This window comes from Furipterus horrens, unplaced genomic scaffold (assembly GCF_987537825.1).
Source record: "Furipterus horrens unplaced genomic scaffold, mFurHor1.1.pri manual_scaffold_13, whole genome shotgun sequence".
In the NCBI taxonomy this organism is placed as follows: domain Eukaryota; kingdom Metazoa; phylum Chordata; class Mammalia; order Chiroptera; family Furipteridae; genus Furipterus; species Furipterus horrens.
In genome coordinates, this window is record NW_028327183.1 from 55,243,095 (window position 1) to 55,269,556 (window position 26,462).

Sequence of the window (26,462 nt, forward strand, 5' to 3'; positions counted from 1 at the left end):
TTTTAAAATGACACCTGTGAGCACTTGCACGGCCGGCCAAGGAACCCTCTTTTCGGAAACAAGGCCAAAGCCAGACGCGATCTGTGAAACGGGAACGGAGCCAAGCCCCTGGAGGCCGGGCAGGGAAGGAGCGAGGTCGCGGAGAGACGGGGAACGCAGAGCCGAGCCCCGCGATGGCCGCAGCCCCGCCGTCCGTTTCCTGCCCCAGGACCGGGGAGGGGAACTGAGGCACAGCACGCGTCCCAGAGGCCCCGCCGAAAACCGCTCTAAAAAAAAAACAAAGTATCTTTAAAAAAATGCTGAGACCAAAAGGAGGAGGAAGGGCAGCCAAGCCGGACAGCTGCTTTCTCCGCGGAGCAGCCGACTCTGTCTCTCAGCTCCACTGATAAACTCTTTCACTTTAAACTCCAAAAAATAAAAATAAAATTAAAGAAAGACGGACACATGGAAACCCAGCAGCAAGCTGAGAGTAACCAACCCAGAAATCACGTTCAAGAGCAGTAACAACCGCTGCTTCTAAAAGGCAGAGGTCGCCGCCTGGGGCAACAGGAAGGTCTAACCAGAGGGCGCCTCCAAGAGCCCACGCGAACCGCGGGCGGAAACAAAGACCACCGCAGGCTAAAGGCAGACGGAGCACGCGAGGGCAGCCCGGCCCGGCCGAGAGCCCAGCCCCGGAGAAAGGATGACGTCGCCGCCCGCTTAGGAGGCCGCGCTAACGTCGGCTTCCCGGCCAGACAAACGCAGCGCAGTAACGCGAGGCGGCGGCGTCGGGGGCCGTGGGCGGCAGGCGTGCGCGGCTTGGGATGCTCTCGGCAGCACGGTTACATCTAAAGTTATTCTAAAAATTTAATTAAAAAAAATAATAGAAGGGGGAGGGAGGGGGAGGTGGGAGAAGTATGAGGGGAATAAATGGTGATGGAAATTTAAAAAAATAATAAATGGGAACAGGTCAAGCATGCCAACAGTAACAACATACTACATGGCTGTGAACAGCGACGTCAGAGCAGGAAACGGGCAGGGAGCCGCCTGCAAACACCGCCCCCCACCGGCTATTACTTCCGTGACCGGTGACCGCCCCCCGAAGGGCCGGGTCGTCTGACCCGCGTCCCGGAGGGAAACACACGGCACACTCGCACGTTTCCTTCCAAGAAGTTTTTTAAAAAGGGCCTGTTTACAGAGATGGTCCCGAGCCCAGAGTGACACCGGTGGCCGTGCGGGGCCTGCCTCTCCCCTCCAGGACCCCACGCCTGGGTTCCGCGGCGGTCCCCGCTCCCTCCATCCCCCGCAAGCGGGGCTTTTCCCGCCTCCGGGCGCGGGCGCACGCCGTTCCCCGGCTGGGTGCCCCGTTCCCGCTCCGTTCACTAAAGAAGCTTCCATTTCCGGTAGGCCTCGTTTCACTCCCTAAGAGCTTGTCATTCTCCCGCTCGGGCTTCGACATCCCTGGGCGGCGGGCAGTCCTGCAAGTCCCATCGCCCCAGTTTATACCTACGAATCGTAATAACAATGGCTACCACTAACGCTGCCAAGGCTGCGCGGACGGGCGCAGCGCCCAACGCTGCTGCGCGCGTCCCCTCTGGGACACCGTCCCCACCCCGTCTTCCGGCTTGCCCGGAGCGTCCGCTGGGCCATTGCGTAAGCGAGGGGGCGGGCTCAAATCAAGTTCGCGGTGTCCATTGGCTGTGCAGGGAGTACGGAGGCGGGACGAGGCCTCCGAGTGACGTCAGGGCGCCGCGATCGGAACGTCGAAGCCCTAGGAAGCCGAGAGTCAGCTGGCTCGCGAGCAGTTCCGCCGCCGTGTGGTCGTTACCGCCTTTCCCCGCTGCTGCCGAGTCCCGGGGCGAAAGGCCGAGGTGGGTGTGAGGATCGGCGGGCGGGTAGGCACGGCGTCTCCTTTCGGTCTTAACGCCCCGCGGGCCCCGAGGCCTTGGTGGCTGTCACCCCAACGGACGCCGCCCGCGAGCGTCGCCAGGGTGTGGCGGGCTAGGGCGGCACTGCGCCTGCGCACGGGGCGTCGGACCGGGGGTTGAGGGGGGGCGCCGCGCACCCTCCGGCCCGTGCGCTCCGTCTCTGCTCCCCGCCGATCCCTTGGAACTTCTGCCCCCTTCCCGGCGCCCCTGCCCTTCTCTGCCCGTGACGCGGCAGTTCCGCGGGGACGACAGCGCCGTGCCGGGCAACGGGTGGCCCCGCGCCGTCTTTCCGAGAGTGCGTTGCGCACGCGCGGCGCGGCCAGGGCGGCGGCTCCCGGGCCAGGTGCGGGGCTGCGGACTGGCTCTTCCTCCGCCCGGCGGGGCCTGCCGGGCCGCCGGTGCCCCCGCCTTTCACACCTGCCAGGGCCCGCACCCCGGGCCTTACCCCAGACGCCTTCCCGTGTCGCCTCCCACCGGTTCCCCGCGCCTGACCCCCTGCTTCCCCTCCTTCCCTCCCTCCGCTCCCCCGTTCTTTCCCGCTCCAGACTCCTGTTCTGGTCTCGCTTCCTGTAGGGTTGTCGGGGCCTCCCGCGGGACCCGCCTTGGTCATCCCTTCAAGTTTAGGCCCCCAGTCCTTGCCCCCAAGACACCCATGCACTGTTTTGTGTCCCTCCCTACCCCACTCTTAAAAGATTTTATTTATTTTTAAGAGAGGGGGAGGGGGAGAAAGAGAGAGGCATCAGTGTGTGATCGCCTCTCGAGCGCCCCCAGCTGGGGACCGGGCCCAAAGCCCAGGCCTGTGCCCTGACCGGGAATCGAACCGGCGACCCTTTGATTCACAGGCAGGGGCTCTGTCCACTGAGCCGCACCAGCCAGGGCTCCAGACCCCCAGCAGGACCGTTGCCTCCTCTCTCCCCCCCCAGGCCTACCCTCCCTCTAGTAACTTCCCCAACGGGTTCTTCTCTGCCTCAGGGGGCCGTTCTGCAGTGGTTCTCCTCGGAGCTTTCGCTCTCCTTCCACACCCTCAGCTTCTCCCGTTTCTAGGAGTAACTTCCAGAAATCCCGATTCTCGGGTTTTTTCCTCTGTCGCCACTGTTCTTCGCTCAAGGCTCCGCAGACCCTTCCCTCTTTACAGAGTTCTCCGAGCTTTAAGGGGTCACCCCGGCTCACCCATTAGAGCACCCTCTCCTGCTGCTCCTCAGGAGCCCAGTCTCCTTACCCGTGACTGAGGGCCCCACCCCGCTCTGACCTCCCCTGTCTCAGCGCTTCCCGAGAATCCTGCCCTTGCGTGTGGGTTTCAGATGCTCCTCATTCCCTCTGGGAAACCCCTGCAGACTCACTCTTTCCAGTTCCTTCATTTTCTATGCAGGGCATTGCGGGGAGGCCGGGTCTCCCCCCTCACACGGTGGCCCTTTGGCCCCACACCCGGAATTCGCTTCTGATTCTGTACCCCAGGGGCTCCTCTCAGCCTCCCCTCTTCTGCCCGGCTTCCCGTGAGCTCAGCTGCTTCCCTTTTGAGTCTCCCGAATTCATTCCTTTTCCCACAGACGGTGAAAAAGCAGTCTGGCTCCCGAGGCCCAGCCCTTACACCCCAAGGTCCACATGGCGGCCAACGTGGGTGATCAGCGCAGCACGGACTGGTTAGTGGGGTCGAGGGGCAGCGGCCGGGGCGGGCGGTGGGCAAGAGCGGCACACCCCAGCGTGGGGGAGGTGGCGCAGCGGTCGGTGGGGGTGGGGCCCACGGGCCACAGGGCACCGGGAGCGCTTGGTCGTCGTGGGCAGGGGCGCAAGCCCTCGGAGCCCTCACTTTTCCCAGAGCAGCTCGTGGTTTGCAGAGCTGCGATGCTCCACTCAGGGCACTGCGGCTGGGAGACAGCCTCCAGCACTCACTCCCCAGCCGTTTGTCTTGGGCTGATCCCGTATTTTCTCCAAAGCTGTGATTATGGCCTGCTGAGCGGGGTGGTGTCGGCCAGAGTTCATAGGTTCGTGGGACATAGACATGTGCTGGGCACCAGGTCCTGTGCTCAGGTCTGCAGGCACTGGTAATTATTTCGTTTGCTTGACTGTTTAGCAGCCGCTCGTGTACTGGGCACCTGCAAAAGCCCTCTAGGCAGGTCATCTCGTTGATTCTGCACAGAAACCTGGCGCGGAAACTGGGCGTTAGCACGCCGCAGACGGGAAAATTTAGGCTGCGGTAGAGGGGGAGAGGGAGACCTGGGGCCCCAGCCCACCGGTGCGCACTGGGGAGAGCAGGCTGACTCGCGCGCGCCCTCCGCAGGTCCTCTCAGTACAGCATGGTGGCCGGGGCGGGCAGGGAGAACGGCATGGAGACGCCCATGCACGAGAACCCGGAGTGGGAGAAGGCCCGCCAGGCGCTGGCCAGCATCAGCAAGGCGGGCGCCGCCGGCACCTCCAAGGCCAGCAGCAGCGGGCCTGTGGCCAGCGCGCAGGTGAGGGGGCCGCGTGGGCCTGGGCTCCCGGGCGGGTGGGGTTGTTGCGGGGGTGGGACCCGCTGGTGCCCTCTCGGGTCAGTGCTTGAAGGCACTGCGGGAGCCCTGGGGTGGGGGGAAGCTAGGCCTGTTTCCTCGAAGCGTCTAGGGCGCCACGTGTCCTCGTCCCTGAGGTGCCTGAGTCTGACGGCAGAGGCGGTGGCTCTTGGTGGAGAGACGGCCCCGGTTCTGTTCCGTGGCAGTTAGTGAGGAAACAGGCCTGCCCTGTGGGGGCCGGGGGCCCCTGCGCCCAGGCTGACGGCGCGTGGGCCCCTCCCCGCAGTACGTGTCGCAGGCGGAAGCGTCGGCCCTGCAGCAGCAGCAGTACTACCAGTGGTACCAGCAGTACAGCTACGCCTACCCGTACAGCTACTACTACCCCGTGGTGAGTGCGCCCATCGCACAGGTGCGCGGACGCCTGCCCTGCCCACGCCGCGGGCCCCCGCGCCCCCCAGGGGGCGTCTGTTCCCAGGGGCTTCATTATGTAAGGGAGCCCCCCTCGGCCTCCGCTCGGCCGCTTTTCTTGGCCTTCCCTTTCACAGCGCTCACTGCTGGGCACGTTTGTCTGCAGCGGCAAGTGTTTGGAGTGCCAGCCTCATTCAGGCAGGAGCTGCTAACCTTTTTTTTCCTCTTTTTTTATCCTCACCTGAGAGCATGACCAGTGATTCAGAGTGAGGAGAAGGGAGGGAGAAAGAGAGGGAGAGAGATATCGATGTGGGAGAGGCACAGTCCATCAGTTGCCTCTCATATGGGCCCCAACTGGGGACCTAACCCGTAACCCAGGCACGTGCCCTGAGCAGGAATCAAACCCATGACCTTTTGGTCCGTGAGACGACACCCAGCCAACTGAGCCACACCAGCCAGGGCGGGTTGTTACTTTTTAGTTTTGTTTTCTCGTAGTGCCTAGAAGGGTGGCACGCAGCAGATGTTTGTGGAATGAATTATATTCTGAGAGCGGAGTGGGCTATAGAATGGATAGACGTTTTGTTTTATTGAGTAACTTTCATAACGTAGGAGGGTTTGGCGCATTGATGCGGTGGTGGGGTGGGGAGGGGAGGGGAGGGCCAGGCCCGTTGGCCGCTGGGCGGCAGGAGGAGGGAGCCGGCTGCCACTGAGCCTCCTTCCTGCCCGCGCAGAGCATGTACCAGAGCTACGGCTCCGCCTCCCAGTACGGCATGGCCGGCTCCTACAGCTCAGCCACACCCCAGCAGCCGTCGGGCCCCCAGCACCAAGGCAGCCTGAACCAGGTAATGCTGGGCCCGTCTCCGTGTGTGTTCCAGCTTGGGGTGCGGGCATGCCTGCGCTAAGTTATGCCACCCCCTTTTCCCTCCTGCCAAGCAGGTGCTTCTCTGAGGGTGAGGAGGGCAGAGCAGGGTGGGTTTGGGGCTCGGCTCGGCCGGGCCTCGCCGCTGGGCCGATGGTGGGAGCAGCCTGTAGCGTGGCGGCTCGTCTTCTGCACCTGCCCCGCGTGTGCACTCAGGTGCACAGTCCCACACGGTCTGGCCTTGCACGTGCTGTGCACTCGGTGGGGCAGTGCAGGGAGGCATGGCTCTGGGTTCATGTCCCAGCACCTCCTCTGGTGGTGTGGCCACAAGTCACGGGACCGGCAGCTCAGCCCGTGCAGCGTGGGAGTGGTGGCGGGGTTATCACAGGGCTGATGGGAGAGTGTGGTCACATGTGTGCCTGAGTGGCACAGGGCATGTGCTCAGACCAAGACCCCCGGGCGGGCGGGGGGCAGCTGCCACTTCATAGCTGGGGCCGCGGGACAGGCGCTCCTGTCCGAGCCTGAGTCTCGTCAGCTGCGGGAGGGGTCACGGCGCAGTTCCCGGCCGAGTTGAGGCCGAGGGGCGCCGTGGTTGAGAGCGGCCTGGCGGCCTTGCTCCTGCCCTCAGCGCCGCTTCCTCCGGCAGCCCCCGGTCCCCGGCATGGATGACGGCATGTCCTACCAGGCCCCTCCCCAGCAGCTGCCGGCAGCCCAGCCCCCTCAGCCCTCCACCCCCCAGCACGGGGCTCACGCTCTGAACAGCGGTCCCCAGCCCGGGACGGCCCCGGCCACGCAGCACAGCCCGGCGGGGCCTGCTTCGGGCCAGGCCTACGGGCCGCACACATACCCCGAACCCACCAAGCCCAAGAAGGGCCAACAGCTGTGGAGCCGCATGAAGCGTAAGTGGGCAGTGCAGGAAGCCGGGGCTGGGCCGGCCACACGGTGCCAGGTCCGTCCCAGGGCCTTGGGGTGGCCCCCTGGAGCTGGGCTCCCGTTCCCAGGGGGAGGCCTAACCCCAGCTTTCACTGCCCGCCCCCACAGCGGCCCCCGGGACTGGTGGCCTCAAGTTCAATATTCAGAAACGACCCTTCGCCGTCACCAGCCAGAACTTCGGCTCCGCCTCGGAGGGCCAGCACAGCGGCTTTGGCCCCCAGGGCAACACCGAGAAGGCCCAGAACCACAGGTGAGGGCCCCCGGGCCTCCTCAGTCGGTGTCGGGCACACCCGCGCGGGGGCTGCACACCGGGCCTCCGTTTGCCCTTCCCGAGGGGCGGGCGGGGTTGCCCTAAAAGGGAGGGGGGAGAAGTGCGGGTGCCGTGCCCGCATGCGCCCCAGCTCCCGGGGCGGTGGCAGCAGTGGGCTTCGCCAGCACGGGGGCCCCCAGCTGAACCCCCACCCCTGGCCGTGCGCAGGGGCAGCCTGTCTGGGAAGCCGGACGACTGGCCGCAGGACATGAAGGAGTACGTGGAGCGCTGCTTCACGGCCTGCGAGTCGGAGGAGGACAAGGACCGGACGGAGAAGCTGCTCAAGGAGGTGCTGCAGGCCCGGCTCCAGGATGGCTCGGCCTACACCATCGACTGGAGCCGGGAGCCTCTGCCAGGGTGAGCCGGGCCTGGGCACGGGGTCGAAGGCTGCCTGGGCGCCGCGCGGGGCCCGAGGGTGGAGCCGAGGGTGGGGGAGGCTGGCGGTGCAGGGCTCAGAGGCCATAGGCACAGGAGCCTCGGGTTTGCCTCCAGTTCTGCAGCGCGTTGCTTAGCCACCTGGGTGAGTGCTCCTGCCTGAGGCCGTGTGTCTGGGGCAGGTGACAGCCGAGGACATGGGCGTGTGGTTTGGTGACGTCCTGCTCTGTCCTCAGGCTGACTCAGGAGCCTGTGGCGGAGAGTCCCAAGAAGAAGCGGTGGGAGGCCCCCAGCAGCCTTCACCCTCCCAGGGGGGCAGGCTCCACGACCAGGGGCGGGGGTGCCCAGTCACAGCGAGGGACGCCAGGGGCTGGGGGTGCTGGCCGAGCGCGGGGCAGCAGCTTCGCCAAGTTTGGCAACCGCAATGTCTTCATGAAGGACCACAGCTCCTCCTCCAGCACGGACTCACGGTCCCGCTCCTCCTCCCGGTCCCCGACCCGCCACTTCCGCCGCAGGTGCGCAGGCTCCGGGGCGGGTGAGGGCGGCCGTGGGGGTCCCGCTGGGGCCTCACCTTCCCGCGTGCTTCCACACAGTGACTCCCACTCGGACTCTGACAGTTCCTACTCAGGCAATGAGTGTCAACCTGTGGGCCGCAGGAACCCCCCGCCCAAGGGCCGAGGAGGTCGGGGGGCCCACATGGATCGGGGCCGAGGCAGGGCGCAGCGAGGGAAGAGGTGAGCTCTGGGGCGACCAGGGAGGGGTGCTGTGCCCGCGGGCAGCGTTGGAGAGGCGGGCGCTGCTCGCCACCGGCCTCCCTCACGGGCCTCCCGCCCCCCAGACACGACCTGGCCCCCACCAAGCGCAACCGCAAGAGGATGGCGGCGCTGGAGTGTGAAGACCCCGAGCGCGAGCTGAAGAGGCAGAAGCGGGCGGCCCGCTTCCAGCACGGGCACCCCCGCCGCCTTCGCCTCGAGCCCCTGGTGCTGCAGGTGGGCGGCCCGGAGAGCCGCGGGGCCGACCCTGACTGGCAGGAGCTGCAGATTGTGGGCACCTGCCCGGACGTCACCAAGCACTACCTGCGTCTCACCTGTGCCCCTGACCCGTCCACTGTGCGCCCTGTGGCGGTGAGTGCTGCACAGGGCAGGGGCCTGTGGCTGCCGGGGGGGCACTCGGGGGTGAACTGAGCACACAGCTTGGGCCCCCTGAGTCCTGGGCGCACAGCCTTGTCGAGAGACTTGCTGGGCTTCTGGGCCTCTGGGTCCTTCTTGAGATGGAGAGAAGGACCCCAGCGTCCCCACAGAGGCCTGGGGACAAGGCAGTGAACGTTTGTCCAGGTGCACGCAGGCCAGGTGCTGCTCAGGGGCCGCCGTCCTGCGGGCTGCTGCTCACATCGTAGGCCCCGAGTGGGTCTGATGTGCAGCCCTCCTTTTGGACCCCGAGTTAGCGGCAGTGTCAGCGGGACCAAGCAGGGCTTGGTGAGACCCCGCTCTGCCTGCGGCGTGCACTGAGCCTCCGTGCGACCCCCCCCCCCGTTCCCCAGGTTCTGAAGAAGTCGTTGTGCTTCGTCAAGTCGCAGTGGAAAGAGAAGCAGGACTACGCCTTTGCTTGTGAGCAGATGAAGTCCATCCGGCAGGACCTGACGGTGAGGGGCTGGGGCCCGGGGCCCGGGAGTCTGAGGGGGTGTGACCTGTCCTGCTCTGGCCTGACTCCTCCCTGCTCCCCAGGTGCAAGGTGTGCGCACCGAGTTCACGGTCGAGGTGTACGAGACGCATGCCCGCATCGCCTTGGAGAAGGTGAGTCAGCTGATGGGTCTTCCGGGGCTCCTTCTGCCTGCGTTCCTCTGGGCTCCTCTGGGCTCCCTTCCCGGCCTCACTGCTCCTCCTGTCCTGCTTCGCCTCGGCCACCAGGGCGACCACGAGGAGTTCAACCAGTGCCAGACGCAGCTCAAGTCTCTGTACGCGGAGAACCTACCAGGCAACGTGGGCGAGTTCACCGCCTACCGGATCCTCTACTACATCTTCACCAAGAACTCTGGAGGTGAGAGGCGTGGCCGCAGGGCCGGGTGGCCTGTGCCCCCGGCTTCGGGCCCCGCTGACCTCTTGTCTCGGCGCAGACATCACCACGGAGCTGGCCTACCTGACTCGGGAGCTGAAGGCGGACCCCTGCGTGGCCCACGCCTTGGCGCTGCGGGCAGCCTGGGCCCTGGGGAACTACCACCGCTTCTTCCGGCTCTATGGCCACGCGCCCTGTATGTCTGGCTACCTCATAGACAAGTTTGTGGACCGAGAGCGCAAGGCCGCCCTCAAGGCCATGATCAAAACGTATGTTCCGCTGAGCTCTCCCCGGCCCCTCCGTTCTTTTCTCTCCGCACACGCCCACTGGCGGGCCTCTCGCGCCCATCCCTGGTCAGTCCCAGTCCCCTCTGGTCTCCCTCCTGGCCCCTCTCCTCTTCTCGTCTTCCCCCGTCGCTCCTGCTCTCCTTTGCACAGCCACCCTCTCTCCTGGCCCTCCCGCGTCTCCTTTCTTCCACCATTCTGTCCCGGCTCTGGGTCCCTCCACCCACTGCTGCTCTTCCTGTGCCTCTTCCGTGGCTCTCCTGTCACTGCGTTCCTGCCCCAGAGACAAACCAGGAAACACAGCCCCGCCCTTGGCCACTTCTGGTCAGGTGGACAGGCCCGCTCTTCTTTGAGTCCTTCAAGAGGGCAAAGAACGTCAGGGAGGCTGGCAGGGCTCGGGGCAGGCTGGACCTGGGTGGTGCTTACAAAGGGCGTGTCTTCTGTTCCCAGACACGGGGTGTGACCACCGTGTGCTCGAGAGTGTGGGACTGGTGGTGCCCAGGCAGCGGGTCTCCCCCCGGGGACGTAGGGCAGTGTCACAGCTAGGGGGTGCTACTGCCCAGGGTGGGTAGGGCCTGGGGACGCTGCTGATGAGCCCACAGTGTGCGCAGCGCCCACTCCATGTAATTGGGCCCCGCTGCCAGTCTTTCCAAGGGTGCGCACCCCCGGTCGGGGTTGGTGCGCACAAGGGGCCTTGGATGCCACGTTGGTTAGCGTGGGAGCCCCAGGGATGGTTTGGAGCTGAAGGTTAGGGACACACGGGAGTGCCTGCAGAAACATACAGGGTGAACACGCACAGGGCCTGCCTCCTGAGCAACAGTGGGAGGGCCTGCTGTGCCTGCAGGACCCCCGGCTGCCCCTCCAAGTCCACCCTCTGCTGCTGCACAGGCCCCCGCAGGGCAGTTCCCGAGCCGTGTGCTCACAGGGTGTAGCTGGGCCAGCAACTGGGTGGGGACACACAGCCTTGTGCCCGTGGGAGGGCCCCCGGCCTCTCACCGGCCTCACGCTCACGCTCAGCCCTCGGGCCGGCACTGCCTTTCCGTGGCAGATGCGCCCCTCATCCCAGAGCCAGGTCCCTGCAGGGCGGCCCGAGGCCCTCCTGTGCCCCCACGGACAGCCAGGGCAGGGTCGGTTCCTAGGGGACACGGGCTAGGTGGCTCCGCGTGGGCAGCAGCACGGCCGAGCGTGCGGCCAGGCGGGCGTCCCGTCTGACACGTGTAGGGAGTGCAGGCTGACGCCCGTGCCTGGGCATTCCCAGAGCCCCCGGCCCCCAGTGTAGCCGCCAGCCCTGCCGTCCCACGCCCGTCCCCATGGGTCACCCCCTCTGCCTCGCCCCGGCCCCTGGGCCACAGTGGCCCTCTTCTGAGGGACTGCTCAGGCCCTGGAGCAGTGGAAGAGCTGCGGGGTCCTTCCCTTCCCCTCTCCTTCCCAGCCCCCTGCACAGGTAAGTGAGGGGGAAGCGGGACACAAGCACCAGAGGTGGGAGGGGGCTGGGGGGCGCCAGAGGTCAGCAGGTGACGTGCTGAGGAAACGCTCTGGGTGTCTGAAGGGGGGCCCCACTCCCTGCTCGTGGGGCCCCTGTCCGACGCCCGCCTCATCGCCTTCTCCTCTTGTCTCCATAGCTTCCGCCCGGCGCTGCCTGTCTCCTACCTGCAGGCCGAGCTGGCCTTCGAGGGCGAGGCCGCCTGCCGGGCCTTCCTAGAGCCCCTGGGCCTGGCCTGCCTGGGCCCGGACAACACCAGCATCGACTGCCGCCGCAGCCTGGCGCAGCTGCCCGCCTTCTGAGCGCCACGTGGGGGGGGGGGGTGCGGCCCCCACTGCCGCCTCTGCGCGCTCTCTGAGCCATGGACTTGGGTTGTAAATTAATTGTGGGGAGTGGGCTCCTGGCAGAGCCACCATCCCTGCCCCCGTTTTCCTGCCGGGGAGCCTGTACAGAGATTTTCTACGTTTTTATTTTTCCGTCTCAGAGGGATGGGAGGGGAGGGGAGGAGGGCTGGGGCGGCAGGGGTGGGGCGTGGTCTGTCCATCCAGCACCCTGCTAACGCTGTCTTAGTGTTTTCTCTCTCTCTCTCTCGAGCTCGTACTCCGGTACCAACCCAGCACCCTGGCCCGTCCCATGCTGGGGGGCCAGCGGGAGAAGACAGGCCGCTCCGCCCGTGCCCGCCGCGGCGGGGGCACCAGCCCGCCGCCCGCCGCCCGCCTGCCTACCTCAGCACAGACTCTTGTTGCCCAGCCCTCCGGGGCCTCAGTGCTCGGGGCCAGGGGAGCCCGAGAGACTGTGTCCTGCCTTTGGCTCCCGCCCCAGAAACACCCACGCCACGTCATGCCACGCCACGCCACCAGATCAAGCCACCGCGCGCACTGAGGACTCCGGAGGCCATCGCGGGAGCTCACCGGCCGAGCCGCCTCGTCTGCAGTTGTACGACGTTGCCTCGTGTCCCCTCCTCCCCCCACCCCAGTGTCTCTGGTTTTTTCCCCTCTCCCCCCCCCTCCTCCTCCTGCTCCCTCCCTTGGTTCAGCACAGGTAAACCACTCCCCCCCCCCACCTTCATGGATCACCAGCTCACGTCATGTTTCCTTCTTTTCTTTTTGTATGTGTTTATTTAAGTTACGTTTTTCTTCTTCCTCCCCTTTTCTTTCCGCCCTCCCTCCCTCTCCTGCAACTGGAGGGTGTGCAATGAGTTTGCAAACAGCTGGACTGTCAGGCTGCTTTTTTTCCAGATATTCCTCCTCTGCCTCCCTTCCCTTTCCTCTCCCCTCCGCTTTCTTTCTTCATCCTTTCCTTGGAGCACTGAGCACATTTGAAAGCTTGAGAAAAACCAAAATTAAAGAGAGAGAGAGAGAGAGAGTGCGCGTGAGTGCTTTGTCCCTCCTGCTACGACTGGCCTCCCGTGTTTGGGATTGAGATCCGATTTGCCAGCCCAGAGTCTGCGGCTCTCAGCGCAGGGGGATCTCAGCCAGGCGCTGGTAGGTGCCCCCTGCCCTCCCAATGCAGCACAGCCAGAGTGTTCTGAGGTCCTGGCTCCCCAGCTCCTGCCCTGGGCCAAACCCAGGTGTGGGTAGCTGGTCTTGGGAGCCCCAGGGTATCTTGGCCAGTGTGAGGTGGGGGCGCAGGCCCCCTGGGGGCTGTAGCACTCGGAGCCCCTCAGCCTCCAGCCTCTGGCTCAGCACTTGGGCCATGCTTTCCAGGGAGGGGGTGGGGGGAGCACAGAGCACGTGGGTGCCCAGGAGCACCAGCTGCCTAAAACTCAGCTGCGGGGGCGCCTGCAGTCCCGGGGCCGAGAGCGCGCGTCGGAGTGCTCGGACGGCGGTCACTGTGTGCCCCGGGCCCGCTAGCCTCAGCAGGACCAGCGTCAGGTGCAAGGCCTGGGGGGGCACCGTGAAAGCAGCACACGAAGGCCTCGCTCGGACCACTTCCTCCTGGGCCTTGGCCACCCCCTCCTGCAGCCCGGGGTCCGTCACCATCAGGGCCACGAAGTGCGTGGGGCGAGGCTGGCGAGGGGCCATGGCCACTGTGGCCTCTCCGCCGTCTTCGGGCCAGGTCCCGGAACCCCACTCCCCGGGACAGCTCTCCTTACTCTCGGGGAAGCCTGCCAGGGGCCGTCCTGGGGCTGCTGGGGGCCGCTCCTCTCCCGTCCTGCCTTTGGCAGCGGGCTTCGGCGCCCTTCCGGGCTCCACGCGTGGGGAAGCCTGGCCTCTGGCTCCAACCAGCTCCTGGGCCTTCGAAGACGCCGCCGCCAGCTCCAGGCTTCCCTCTCTGGGGTCCGCCGACGCGGGCCCTCCGCTCCCGCCCGCGGGGGTGACGCCAGCGTGGGGCGTGGCTCCGCAGTGCTGGGCTTCCCCGGTCCTGTGCCGGTCCCCGAGCGCTTCTCCGTCAGCGCCGTCCCCGCCGCCGAGTTCGTCCAGGATGGTGGGCCCGCGGCCCTCCGACAGGCCGGAGCCAAAGACATGATCCGTGCGCGAGGCGCGGTCCCAGACGATGCGGCCGCGGAAGCGGAAGTAACGCACGCGGTGCTGCGGCACGGCCAGCGAGCCGGGCCCGAGCGCCGCCAGCGGCTCGTCCCAGCAGAAGGCGCCGAAGGGCTCCTCGAGCACGCCCAGGAAGCGGTCGGCGTAGCCCACCGAGAAGTCGGCAGGGTCGAGGCGCGGGTCCCAGCGAATGCGCTGGATGACGGCCGCGGCGGTGCGCAGCGGCGGCTTTTTGATCCCGGCCTCTGCCTCGGCCCCGTCTGCAGGGCGCGCCGGCGCCTGGGCCCCGGGGTGGGGCTGGCGGCAGCGGGCGCCGAAGCGGCAGCGGCCCTCCAGGAAGAAGCGGCAGGATTGCGGCGGCTGGGACTCCGCGGCGGAAACCTCGGGGGGCGACTCGGGCTCTGCGGCCGCCGCCATTGGGAACGCGTGCGGTTACCCAACTGTTGCGTCACCAGCAGCCACTCTTGCCACACCCGGCCCGGAAGCACGCCGGCGGGCTCTCAGGAACTCTGACTGCGGCCCAAGCACCTTGCCCACCAGGGTGTCCTCGCGGAGCCTGTCCCCGCCCCGTCCACGGCCTAGTGGCTTACAAGTGTGGCCCCACCCCCTGTCCAAAGGATTTCGCTGTGCGGCACCGCCTCCTCTGAGTTCTTAGTAAGTTTGACTCTGACCCGCTCCTTATTTGCATACAAAACCACGCCCCATCTGTTATTTGCATGTGCTGCCACGCCCCTGGGTTACGCCCCCGGCCAGACGTCTGCAGGCTCAAACTGAACTTGGTAGCGCAGACTTGACGCTGCCCCCGCCCTAGCATTCGGACCCACACACCTTTGGGGGACAAGGGTCCCTCCTGAAGGGGAACACGCCTCTTCCCGGCCGCTCGCCTGGGTGACTCACCTGGGCAGGGTCCACTGCACTCGGCTGGGCCGGCCGCTGGAGCGAGTCAGGCCACGACCCGCCCGCCCGCCGCAGCGGTCAACAGGATGAGTGAACCAGGCTGTGGAATCGCCCGTCAGGACCCCGCCCCTGGGAGGGGCACCGCCTGGTGACGCCCCGGGCTTTTCTGAAGGGCCCGCCTCCCACCACTGCATGCCCACCGTCCCGGGGACCAGAATTCCAGGTGACACACCTGACTTTAAAGACCCCGGGGCCCCGTCACTGCCCTTTCCCACGTCCCCATTGAACAGACAGAACCGGGGCACAGACCTTGGCCGTTTATGTATAAAGAAGTGGGGTGCGGGGCGGCAAGGGCACGGGGAACCCGCAGCCTACAGGCCGATGACGTCGTCCAGCTCTAGGTCCGCGTCGGGGCGGCAGTGAGCCCTGGGGCGCTGCGGCCCGGAGCCGGGGTCCGAGTCGGGCTTGGCTGCAGCGGCCCCCGGGCGCTCCGCGTCCATGACACCCAGCACCGCGTCCAGCATCGAGGGGCCCAGATCCAGGTGGAAGGACAACAGTGGGTCGGCGGGAGCGGGCGTGCGGAGAGCTGGCGGCGGGGGCTGCGGCACGGCTGGCGGCGGGGCGGAGCGCGGGGCCCCTGCGGGCGGCGCTCGGGGCTCGGGGGGCGGCCCCCCGCCGTGGCGACTCAGGAACGACGTGTCCCCGAAGGCGTCGCCACCGCGCCCCACGTGCAGCGTGTGCCGGAAGTCGCCGAGCGGCGCGGAGATGGAGAGGGCGCCGCGCTCCGGCCGCTTCTTGGGCTGCGCGGGGCCCAGCTGCTTCAGCACCGGCATCTGCGGGGTAGGGGCGGGTCAGCGCGGCCTCCATTCAGAGGGGACCCCCTCTGCGTGCGGCACCCCAAGCCCTGGATCTAGCCAGCCGTTCCCAGGACGCCCTCCCCGCTAAAGGGACAGGATGACGGTGGGAGGATTACTCCCGCTTTACATGTGGGGAAACTGGGGCTCCCGAGGCCTCAGCTGCCTGACTCACCTCCCAGTTCAACTTTAGGTCTGCCCATGACCACCACGCTGTGCTGATTCCACTAAGAACTAACATTTGAGGTCCCTAGAGGCCAGTCAACGAGTGACACCCCCTCCCCCGAAGCTTCCCAAACTTGACAGAAAGCCCAGCTTCTCACACATGGAAGCTCCTAAACACAGGGCGGGTGACATCACCACCATTTTCCAGTAGGGCAGCAGGCAAAGTGCCTAGGGCCCACACATTTCCCGAGACCGGGGAAAATGCCGCAGTGTTTGATCTATTTCTAAATGTCTGGGTTATATTTGTCTTTATAGCGACGCAGTCGTAAAATACAATTTCATATATACGAAGGGGCCTGCCTGAAGATTCTGACTGGGGAGGTTTAGGGTGGGCCTGGGAGTCTGCATACAGGCACAGTGTGTCCTAATGAGAATTATTTGATATTGAAAGAGGGAATATAATAGCTTCCGTTTTGTAGGGCCATAATAATAAGGCAAATTTCTCTATGGTAAAAAAAAAAAAAAAAAAAAAAAAAAAACTGGCCAAATGGCTTATGAACTGTAAGCTAGGTGTCCTCTGACCACGTGGTCCCATAGGGTTCATGTTACAGGGGAATGCCTACGAACCTTTGCCCACATCCGGGAACTGGGCTGTTTGTGTGAAACTTCTGGGAGGGCCTTCGGTGACCCTGTGCCTTTGTATAAACAGTCACTGTTATAACGAATGCTTTTCTTTCTATTTGAAATAAGGCCCCACCCTTTACCAGCTGTATGAACTGGGATACGTATACGTGACCTCTCTGTGTCGGTCTCCTATCTTTAAAACGGATAAAACGTCACTAGCTTCCTTGTTCAAAGAAAATCACATTGAAAACAATGTTTATAAGGGCGCTAGTGTTGGGGGGCCAGGCATGTGTCCCCAAACAATCGTGGTGGAACAAGATTTAGATCTGACCAAATCCTACGAGCCACCAGCATTGTTCTGTTAGTAATGAGCACCCTGGGAGATATTTACGGTGGAGTAAAGTAAAGCCAAGAGGACTTAAAATCATTGTAGACAGATGTGTCGTGAGAACTGCTCTCTACCCTATGCAAACACACACACACACACACACACACCATTTATTTCTCTGGGCAAACCAGTCTCAATTTGCCAGTTCTGCGGTGTTTCTCCTACTTCTCTGACCTCAACCTAGATGAATAAACATATTTTTATTGCAATCTGGGCAAACAATCACCCCTCCTACCCCTTTGCTCTCTGCATAAGGGGGAAAAATGTACAAAACAAGACTGTTTTAACATGCTAGATGCTGAAATATTTTCGATGCTAATCTATTTTATTTTTTTAAGTGCTGACCTCCACTCATTAATGAATCTCGATTCACAGTTTAAAATAAATCCTCTCCCAGTGCCATTACTCTGCTGTGAGTTACAAGTGAAAACAGCCAAATTCAGAAAGCCAACTGCCTAGGCTTGCATCTGTTCATGCCCATTGCTGTGTGGCTTTGGGCTGGTTACTCAACATTTCTGACCGCATTTCCTCGTCTTGAAAATGGAATGATCCTCACGTGATACTTCTTCGTCTCTCTGCGCGGTTAGGTGGGATGTTGCCCATGAAAGCTTTAGCATGGTACCCCGCACACAGCAAATGTCCAATATGTGCTCAGTGCGGTCCCGCCTTATTCCAGTCGAGGAAACAGACCTGACAGTATACGACCTGCCCAAGGTTACAAAGCCAGCTCTGCAGGACACCAGTTAGCACTTCTACTGCCTCTGGCCCTTTGCACGGATGCCACAGCCTGGGCAGCCCTCAGCCACAGCGTCTCCCCGCTCAGCCCTGGCTGACCCCTGGTCCCACGCTCCTGTTGCCCTATCAGATGACATCGCCACCATTTTCCAGCAACTCACAGCACCTCAAGGCCTTGGTTTCTAACATCAAACACACCTGGCCTGCTATTTCCTTTCTGTAGGACCTTGAACCAACTTCCTCAGCCCTAAACCTCGGTTTACTCAGCCAGAAAACAGGAATCAGAATGCCTGCATGCAGCCCTGGCTGGGTGGCTCAGTTGGTTGGAGCGTCGTCCCATACACCAAAGGGATGTGGTTCAATCCCTGGTCAGGGCACATACCTAGGTTGTAGGTTTGATCCTCAGCTGGGCACTTAGGGGGTGGGGCAAACTGCCGATATTTTTCTCTCTCACATTGATGTTTCTCTCTTTCTCCTCACACACTGCTCCTTCTCTCTCTTTCTCTCTTTCTAAAATCAATGACTACATCCCCGGATGAGGATTTTTTAAATGCCTGTATGCAAGGGGTGGTCGCAAAGCACTCTCAGGATGCTGTTGTTTTATTTCCCAACCACTTATTTTGGGCCAGGCAGGCGGGAGCCTGCATGCACCACACAGATGGGCGAACTCAGGTAACCTTCCGATCGTCCCAAACAGGGGACCAGTGCTATCATGTCTGTGGCTGAGGCACAGAGAGGCATGGCAACTTGTCCTGGGTCACACAGCAGCACTGCTGAGGGCTGGGTGTGGATGCCAGCAGATGAGCTCCAGAGTCTCAGGGTGACATGAAATCGCCATTGCCCACGTTGGATAGGACGGGCGGCGTGCCTCCCATGGAAAAAAATGATATTTTGATTTGATATAAAGGCCAGGGATTTCCTATACCCTCTACCATGTTGGTTTGGGTCTCTTCTCCTTTTCCTTCTTCATTTTTTTTTTTTTTTTTTCATTCCAGATGAGGAAAATGATAGAAATGATTTTTGCTTTGTTTGTTTGTTTGTTGTTGTTTTTTGGAATGCCACCTGTTCTCCTACCAGAGCTGAGACCTTGGGGGTCACCCCACTTCTCCCAGCCTCCTGTCCCCTTCAATAGAGGTTCTAACCTCCCTTCAGCAAAGCCATGCGCTCGAGCTCCATGCAATGAGGTCACGATCAGAAAGAGTTCGTCACTGGGTACAGAGGGGCCGTTGTTTGTGACAAACGTGAAGCGGGCAGAGTGGCAGGAGCCAGCATGGGACCCACGTCGCCCGCCCCGGGTGCCCTGGGCTGCGGCCTTGCTCCCTCCCCAGCCCGCCCCCTCCCCTTCCTGCGCGCTCCAGCTGCAAAGGCGGGGCGCGGGGAGGGGGGGAATCACAGCTGGTTCTCCTCTGTCCCCTCCTGGCCCCAGCCCCGCCAGGACGGAAATAACAACCCGCTCCAGATCCGGCCCGACTGGTTCCCAGCCCGGTGGGAGAGGCGGCGAGGCGGGGCGAGGGGACCCTGGAGGGAAAGACCCCGGCCCGGCCGGACTGCAGGGCGCGCTTCCTGAGGCCACGTGGCTGCGGCCCGGACTTCAGCCGCCGCCGTCTCCCCCGCCGTCGGTTCCGCTTCCCTCCGGACCTGACCGGCGACCCCGCCACCACTGCTCCTCGCTCACCTTGTGGCCCTCGTTGAGCAGGTCCGGCGCGCTCAGGCTCAGCTCAAGCTGGGACTCCCCGTCCTGGGTTCGGAGCCCACCTCGGCCTCCTGGTCCCAGGCCCGCGCCTTCTTCCTCCTTCCTCCTTCCTCCGGGCCGGGTCTCACCTGCCAAAGGAAGTGTCATGCGGAACCTGGAAAAGGATCTGGACCCGGCGTCCGGGTCCACGGTGCCACCTCCTCGGGCGCCTTCCTTCTGAGGTCCCAGGAGCCCTGCTCCCAGCTCTTCCTCCTCAGCCCAGGAGTCAGGGGTCCCAGCCCCTCCCCCGCTCAGACCCAGAAGTCCGGGCCCCTCCCCTGGCGTCGGTCCTTTCTTTACCTGCACCCGAACTGAGGTGTCAGCCCCTCTCGGGGGCCATGGTAGGAGCCCAAACGGGCGCGGAGTCACCGCGCAATCCAGCTCAGTCCGTCTGGGGCAGACAGGGTTAAGGCGCAGGCCCCGCCCAGCCTTCCTGCTCCCCCCCACCCCTCCCACCCCCACCCCAAAAGTTTGCCTCTAGGATTTAAAGAACTAGAAAGCAGGGGTGGAAAAGCTGAGGCCCCTCCGGGCTGAGTGCGGGGGCGGGAGGACACGCAGAGGGGGTGGGCATGCACGGGGCGCGCCCCCAGCCCGGCCCCTCCCACTGCCCGGCTTGGAATTTCCTGAAACCGGGGAAGTCTGACTGTTGAGGAGAGTAATTTCTTCCAGATTGCAGCTGTTGGGGGAGCGCGTGTGGGGACTGAGAGAGGCAGCGAGGAGCGGGAGAGAGAGGACCGGGCCAGCGCGGCGGAGGTGGCCTTCCCAGGCGCGCGGACCCTGCCGCGGAGGCTTTCCTGGCTCAACGTCCCTGCCTGGAGCTGCTCAGCCGTAGACAGGTCGTTGCATCGGTCCCAGAGCCCGGGCCTCGGGGGACAAGAAGAAGGTCAGATCTGGGTGTCAGGAAGGTCCCTCCGGGGCCACCTGGAGGACAGCCGAGGCCCGGGAGGAGGCAGGGGCCGAGGAGGCCGGCTCAGCGCGAGCTGGGGCTGGGGTTGCGAGGCTCGAGAAGAGGGAATCGGTTTCACGGACAGCAAGGAGGGGTGGGTTGGACAAACTCAAAAGAACTAGTGGACGTTTGTAGAGCCGAGGAGGGAGACCATTCAGGGCAGGCCAGGTGGGGCCGAGGGCACCGAGGTGTGGGCGGAATCCCGCGTGCCTCGTTTGTCTGGGAAGACCCGCCGCAAAGCCAGCGGAGGCTTAGACTGTGTGTCCTGGCGGGTGTGTGGAACGGAATCACTAACGCGCTGAGATCCAGGCGGTGGGAAGTCCCCTCCAGGTGCCACGTGGGGGCAGGGGCTGGAGCAAGGCTGGGACTTGCAACCAGAGTAAGTTTAAGGTGCGGGGGCGGGGGGGTCGGTCACCCAAAACTCAGTAACCGAGAGGAAGAATATATTTAAGTAACGGATGTGTATTAACTGTCTTTATTGATGTTGAATTCACAGAAAATAAAACGAACCATTTAAAAGCGGCATTTGTTTGATACATTCTGTGTTGTGCAACCACCCCACCTCTACTCAGCTCCAACACATTTTTTAGAAGATTTTATTTGTTTATTTTCAGAGAGAGAGGGAGAGAGACATCGATGTGCCCGAGAAACGCCCGTGGGTTGCCTCTCGTACGCCCCCTGCTGGGGACCTGGCCTGCAACCCACGCATGTACCCTGACTGGGAATCGAACCCGCGACCCTTCGGTTCACAGGCCAGCGCTCTATCCACTGAGCCGCACCAGCCAGGGCCCAAAACATTTTCGTCACCTGAAAAGGAAACCGGAAACCCGTTCGCAGTCACGCCCCATCCTCCCCCACCCCTCCGCCCCCGCAGCTGTTAATGTGTTTTCCACCTCTATGGATTTGCTGGTTTGGGGCGTTTCATGTACACGGACTCATGTGATGTGTGGTCTTTTGTGACTCGCTTCTCTCAGGTAGCATCACATGTTCTAGGTTCATCCATGTCGTAGCAGCTGTCAGTGCTTTATTCTTTTTATAGCTGAATAATATTCCATGGTGTAGATAGACCATGGAATAAATAAGATAAATAATATTTGAATGCAATATTTTCAAAAGGAATGCAAAACGATCTGTAATGAGCAAAATATCAACACTTCAAATGAAGACAGGCTCAGGGTTGTGATAAGTTGTCTTGGAGCCTGAGGGAAAAGAAAAAGTCACTCACACCATTACTTTTATTATTTTTAAATTGAATTTATTGGGTTGACATAGGTTAACAAAATTATGTAGGTTTCAGGTGTACAATTTCACAACACGTCATCTGTACCCTGTATTGTGTGTTCACCACCCCAAGTCAAGTCTCCTTCTATCACCATTTGTCCCCCCTATACTCTCCTCCTTCCCCTCCCTTCCCCCTCCCCTCCCCCCAATCACCGTACTGATGTTCGTGTCCATGAGTTTTTTCTTTCCTTTTGTTTTCTGCTCAATCCCTCCGCCACCACCCCACCTAGCCCCCTCGTGGTTACTTTGTTGCTGTTTCACTTGATCCTGCTAAAATGTCGACACTTTGTTCCTTATGGATGCGCTACTCCTTTCTTGTTGCATTTATTCATTTGCTGCGTTACAATGTTGCGCATCATGGTGACTGAGTCTCTGATGCTCCCTTGATTTTTTTTTTTTTTTTTTTTTTTTTTTGTCTCACTCTAGAACCCCAGGAGGGGGCCCAGGATGAGCAGGGACCCAAAAATGGAGAGGAAGGTGCAGACGAAAGGGACATTAGGGAGGCAGGCTCACTTGGACTTGGGAACCCAAAGGGGCGGGGGTTGTGAGAGAGGAGTCCAGGGCTGTGCTACTCCTTTCCCTTGGCTTCCATAACGGATCACCACAACCTGCCTGGTCGCTCCCCATCCACGTTCATTATCTCAGCTTCTGCAAGGCAGAGTCGGGGTGGCTCCTTCAGGTCTCTAAGCTGAAATGAAGATGTCAGTGCCCTTCCTGGGGACTGTCCTCTTCCCAGCTCATTCAGGCGCAGGCTGAATTCAGTTATTGTAGCCGAGGGACCGAAGTCCTTGGCGCTTGTTGTTCCTCAGCTGGGGCGGGTCTGCTCCAGCTGTACCTCCAGCCAGAGAAGGTGCTCTGCTTTTAGGGCCCATGTGATTAGATTGGGCCCACCTGGAAAACAGGTGTATCAATTGAGGTTCTCTGGGGAGACAGAGCCAGGGGGAGACATACACACACACACACACACACACACACATATTTATCTATCTATTTTTAAGATTTTATTTATTTATTTTCAGCAAGAGAGGAAGAGAGGGAGAGAAACATCAGTGTGTGGTTGCCTCTTGCATGGCCCCAGCAGGGGATCCAGCCCACAACCCAGGCCTGGGCCCTGAGCAGGAACTGAACAAGCGACCCCCTGGTTCTCAGGCCAGCATTCAGTCCACTGAGCCACACCAGCCAGGGTGTGTCTCCATGTATATTAATATATATTATTAAGATATCTATCCAGTTAAAATATATATTTATGTATTATATATAAAATATTAACTTTTCTGATTACCAAGTAATAATAATAATATCCATATATTTGGTAATGGGTATGTATTAATGTATTACTTGGTAATCAGTTAGTTATATCTATGTAATATGTACACACACACCTGTATATGATTTCTATCAAGGAACTGGGTTTTGAGGCGGGAGGTGCCGGCGAGCCGCAGCTCTGTCAGGACACTGGAGAGTCTCAGGCAGGCAGGAGCAGATGCTGCCGTCTTGAGGCAGTTTCCTTTTCCTCCGGAAAAGCTCTGTGTTGCTCTTCTTTCCACTGATTGGACGATGCCTACCCATTCTCAAGGGTGACCTCCATTATGCAGCGTCCACTGCTTGTAGGTGTGACCACGTCTCCACAATGCCTCCACGGCATCACCTGGATCAGTGTTCAGTTGAATGACCGGGGACGATAGCCTGGCAAAGTGGACGCACAAAATTAACCCTCATGCCAGGGTGACCTCCCTGTCTTAAGGTTTGTAACAAATCATGTGGCAAAGGTCCTTTGCCAGGTGATGCAACATATTCATGGGTCCCAGGGATTCATGCACGGACATCCTCGGAGGTGTATTCTGTCCACCCATGGACCTCAGAGGGCAGGTCCCGCGACTGTGGGGCCGCACCAAGGTGGAGAGCAGGAGGAGCAGGTGTTTCAGAGATGCTGAAGACACTGTCTGGGAGACATGTGTGCAGTTATTAGGAGTCCTGTGTTCAGAGGGCCCTGCACTCGGTTTGATGATCCGCTGCAACCATCTCAAAAGTACTAATAATTTTGATCAAGGGAGCCCACATTTTCTTTTGCAATGCACTCCCACCCCCTTCTCTTTGGTGACCACCATACTGTGGTCTGTGTCCGTGAGTTTTTGTCTGTTTGCTCATTTGCTGTTTTCAGTTTTATATCCCAAATATGATCGAGATCATATGGTTCTTGACTTTTTCTGTCTTACTTCACTTAGCATGACCTTCTCATGATTCATCCATGTTGTCACAAATGGCAGTATTTCATGTTTTTCTTATGGCTGAGTAGTATTCCATTGTATACATGGATCATATCTCCTTTATCCAGTCTCCTATCAAAGGACACTTCAGTTGTTCCCATGTCTCGGCCACCATGAATAACACTGCCGTGAACATAGGGGTGTATATATCTTTGCCAATAAATGGTTTTTCAAAAATTTCAGGTAGATATCCAGAAAAGGAATTGCTGGGTCATATGATAACACCATACTTAATTTTTTGAGGAACCTCCATCCTGTTTTCTGCAGTGGCTGTACCAGTCTGCATTTCCACCAGCAGTGAATGGGGATTCCTTTTTCTCCACTGCTGCTATTACTTCTCTTGTTGATAAGTCATTCTAACAGGAGTGAGGTGGTATATTACTGTGGTTTTGATTTGCACTTCCCTAGTAGCTAGTAAAGTTGATCATCTTAAAAAAAATCTATCTGTTGGTCATTTGTATGTCTTTATAGGGAGAGGTGTCTGTTCACATCTTCTTCCCATTATATATGTATGTATATATGTATTTCCTTATTTATATGTATTTGCCCAGGCTCTGTAGCTTCAGCTTCACTGGAGAGGACACTCCAGCGTCATCACAAGATGTCGATTCAACACGGGAGGAGACAGATACCGTGTCACTCCCGAGTCGGACTGCACAGCCATTCTCGGCGGTGCAGATAGACTCTTAAGAAGCTACACCATCGTCTCTCGAGACGGATGGCTGCCGACGACGATATATGTATTTACTTTAATTTTCAGTGACTTAGCTAATGTAGCTATTAAATTGTGCAGCTGATATTTGAGCTCAGGCAGGCTGGTCCTGACAGAGGAGAGGTGGAAGATCCTGGAGAGGGTATGTTCTGGGATAGGGAGGACCCCTGGGAGTAGGGAAGAGGGAATCTGTCCAACAGAACTTTCTGGAATGATGGAAATATTCTGTTATCTGCACAGTCCCGTATGGTAACCACGTGTGTCTGCTGAGCACTTGGAATGTGGCTGAGAAACTGAAATTTAAATTTTATGAAATTTTAGGGATTTAGAATGGAAGTAGCCACTAGTGGCCCAGTATGGGGGCAGCTCTTGACCACAGCACTAGAGGGGGTTTAGCCCGGGGGTGGGGGAGGCTGCCTCTTAAAGGGGCAGGAGGGAGCGTGGGATGACTGTGGCCTGGGCTCGTGGGTGTGAAGTGGCTCAGCTGAATGGAAGGAGATGTGACCCAGGAGAACTTCAGGATGACATCTGCTGGGCACTAGCTGTGTACCAAGCCTTGTTTTAAGTGCTTCTTACACATTATCTCACTTATTCCTCACATCAGCCTGTCAGGTAGGTGCTATTCTTCTGTGCACTGAACAGGTGAGAAAACCGAGTCAGCGTGGCAGGGCCTCTCCCAAAGGCGACAAGGGGTCAAAGGCCATAGGTGTGCGGGGGCCAGTGCATAGGGCTGCGGGCATTTCTCCTGAAGCTCAGGTTGCATGTGGAGAAGGCCAGTGGGCTGGGGAGGTGGCCCAGGGTTGGAGTGTTGCCATTGGGAAGGATTTCCAACAGCCAAAGGGACTTTGAAAGAGCCCATCTAGGTTCAGAGGGAGGGGTGCGGCTCAGAGAGGGGGGAGACGGAAAGAGAATGACATTGAAAAAGAGACACAGAGAGAGAGAGAGAGCTACACTGAGAAGAGCAGAGGCCCCAGAAAGATGGAGGTACAATTACACACCCACACAAACACAGGGAGGGAGAGACTGGGAGAAAAAAGATATACACAGCACAGGGTGGGGGGGGGTCATAGATAATGTAATATAGAGATGGGTGGCAGAAAAACACAACACCCAAACATAAAAACACAGAGAGAACAGTGAGGGGCTCTGAATCCAGAGAGACCTAGAGCCCCAGGATCCTGATAGTGAGAGGGGCAGAAAATCAGAGAGCAAGGGGCTGGGAAAAACAGAGAGGCTGAGCATGAGACAGATGATGGAGACATACACATAGAGACAGAGGGACAGAGAGAAGAAACAGGGAAGAAGACAGAGTCAAAGGTGCAGCAGTATGGGTGGAGGGAGGAGAGGAAGAAGAAGGAGAAGAAGGAGGAGGAGGAAGAAGGAGGAGGAGGAGGAGAAAAGTGAGGAGGAGGGGGAGAGAGAGAGAGACAGAGGGAGAAAGGAAGAGAGGGAGAGATACACACATAGACAGATGGAGGGAGAGGAGAGCCAAAGAGAAAGTAGGTGCTGTGCCAACAGAGGGAGCCCCAGGAGAAGCCGTCACACTAGGGAGGAACTCCAGCATCTGCCCACTGCCAAGAACAGCTGAGTTCTGTCTCTGGGGCTCCCTGTGATGAGTCTCAGCTTCCTCCTCCTTCCAGCTGACTCATCTGACTGTTACCTGTCTCCCTGCAGTGCAGACCATCTGCAGTTCCCTCCTCCTCCGTGCGCCAACCCCACCAGGGAAAGTTGCCGGGAGCCTGGGGAAGTTCTGTGAAGCATAGGCCTGTCTTGGTATAATTAGAAAGGCTGAGGAAGGAAGGAAGTGCAAGAGCTAATTGATGCAAACTCATGGCCAAAGTACTGCGAGCCTCGATCTTCCATCTGGGAGTGGTGGAGTCCCCGCCTTGGTCCTTCTCACCTTGACACTAAAGGTTGGCTGGTGGGATTATGACAAGAGCATTGAGTTCCTGTCACACCAACTCTCGCCCACATGGCCCCAGGCGAGTTTTGTCACAGCGGTCCTCACCGTAATCCATAAAAGCTTCGATCATTACTGCACACAGTGTATCAGGCCGTGTCTAGGCACATAATGATTGAAATAACAGTGATAATGGTAATAATAGTAACAACGATTCAGTCTTGAATGAGTGCTAACTGTATTCACGCACTTTGGTCCACACATCACACATATAAACTATTTGGATTCTCACCAAATCCCTATGAAGTTGGTCCTGTGATGATTTTCATTCTAGACATGACAAAGCAGAGGCATGTGTGAGTGGCTTTCCATAAGTCA

At 60.2% G+C, this 26,462-nt stretch overlaps 3 protein-coding genes across 6 annotated transcripts; 1 reads left to right on the top strand and 2 right to left on the bottom strand.

The window, feature by feature from the left end:
• Positions 1–1,742: 1,742 nt before the first annotated feature.
• LENG8 (leukocyte receptor cluster member 8) lies at positions 1,743–12,460 on the top strand. 4 transcript variants are annotated; one of them, XM_090261155.1, is made up of 16 exons: positions 1,743–1,850; positions 3,455–3,547; positions 3,842–3,949; positions 4,186–4,357; positions 4,680–4,781; positions 5,533–5,643; positions 6,307–6,559; positions 6,702–6,843; positions 7,072–7,260; positions 7,515–8,012; positions 8,117–8,402; positions 8,819–8,920; positions 9,003–9,071; positions 9,186–9,315; positions 9,392–9,599; positions 11,237–12,460. In XM_090261155.1, exons 2-16 carry the CDS (start codon positions 3,510–3,512, stop codon positions 11,397–11,399), a joined length of 2,571 nt encoding a protein of 856 aa, XP_090117281.1. In that variant the 5' UTR covers positions 1,743–1,850; positions 3,455–3,509; the 3' UTR covers positions 11,400–12,460. The 4 variants fall into 4 exon arrangements, with proteins under 4 accessions (XP_090117281.1, XP_090117282.1, XP_090117279.1 ...); XM_090261156.1 differs by lacking the exon at positions 3,842–3,949; XM_090261153.1 differs by lacking the exon at positions 11,237–12,460 and having other exon boundaries at positions 9,392–10,139.
• LENG9 (leukocyte receptor cluster member 9) lies at positions 12,188–14,280 on the bottom strand. Its single transcript, XM_090261159.1, has one exon. It carries the CDS (start codon positions 13,998–14,000, stop codon positions 12,552–12,554), a length of 1,449 nt encoding a protein of 482 aa, XP_090117285.1. The 5' UTR covers positions 14,001–14,280; the 3' UTR covers positions 12,188–12,551.
• Positions 14,281–14,782: 502 nt separating this feature from the next.
• On the bottom strand, positions 14,783–19,041 carry CDC42EP5 (CDC42 effector protein 5). The gene is made up of 2 exons (XM_090261180.1): positions 18,922–19,041; positions 14,783–15,313 (listed from the first exon to the last, which is right to left on the bottom strand). Exon 2 carries the CDS (start codon positions 15,311–15,313, stop codon positions 14,852–14,854), a length of 462 nt encoding a protein of 153 aa, XP_090117306.1. The 5' UTR covers positions 18,922–19,041; the 3' UTR covers positions 14,783–14,851.
• Between the last annotated feature and the right edge of the window lie 7,421 nt (positions 19,042–26,462).

Bases quoted from the DNA above. Each gene is read 5' to 3' on its own strand.
- LENG8 (XM_090261153.1), top strand. From the start codon at position 3,510: ATGGCGGCCAACGTGGGTGATCAGCGCAGCACGGACTG. The intron at 3,548-3,841 runs GTTAGTGGGGTC...TTTTCTCCAAAG, and splicing joins GATCAGCGCAGCACGGACTG to CTGTGATTATGGCCTGCTGA. The intron at 5,644-6,306 runs GTAATGCTGGGC...TTCCTCCGGCAG, and splicing joins ACCAAGGCAGCCTGAACCAG to CCCCCGGTCCCCGGCATGGA.
- LENG9 (XM_090261159.1), bottom strand. From the start codon at position 14,000: ATGGCGGCGGCCGCAGAGCCCGAGTCGCCCCCCGAGGTTTCCGCCGCG.
- CDC42EP5 (XM_090261180.1), bottom strand. From the start codon at position 15,313: ATGCCGGTGCTGAAGCAGCTGGGCCCCGCGCAGCCCAAGAAGCGGCCG.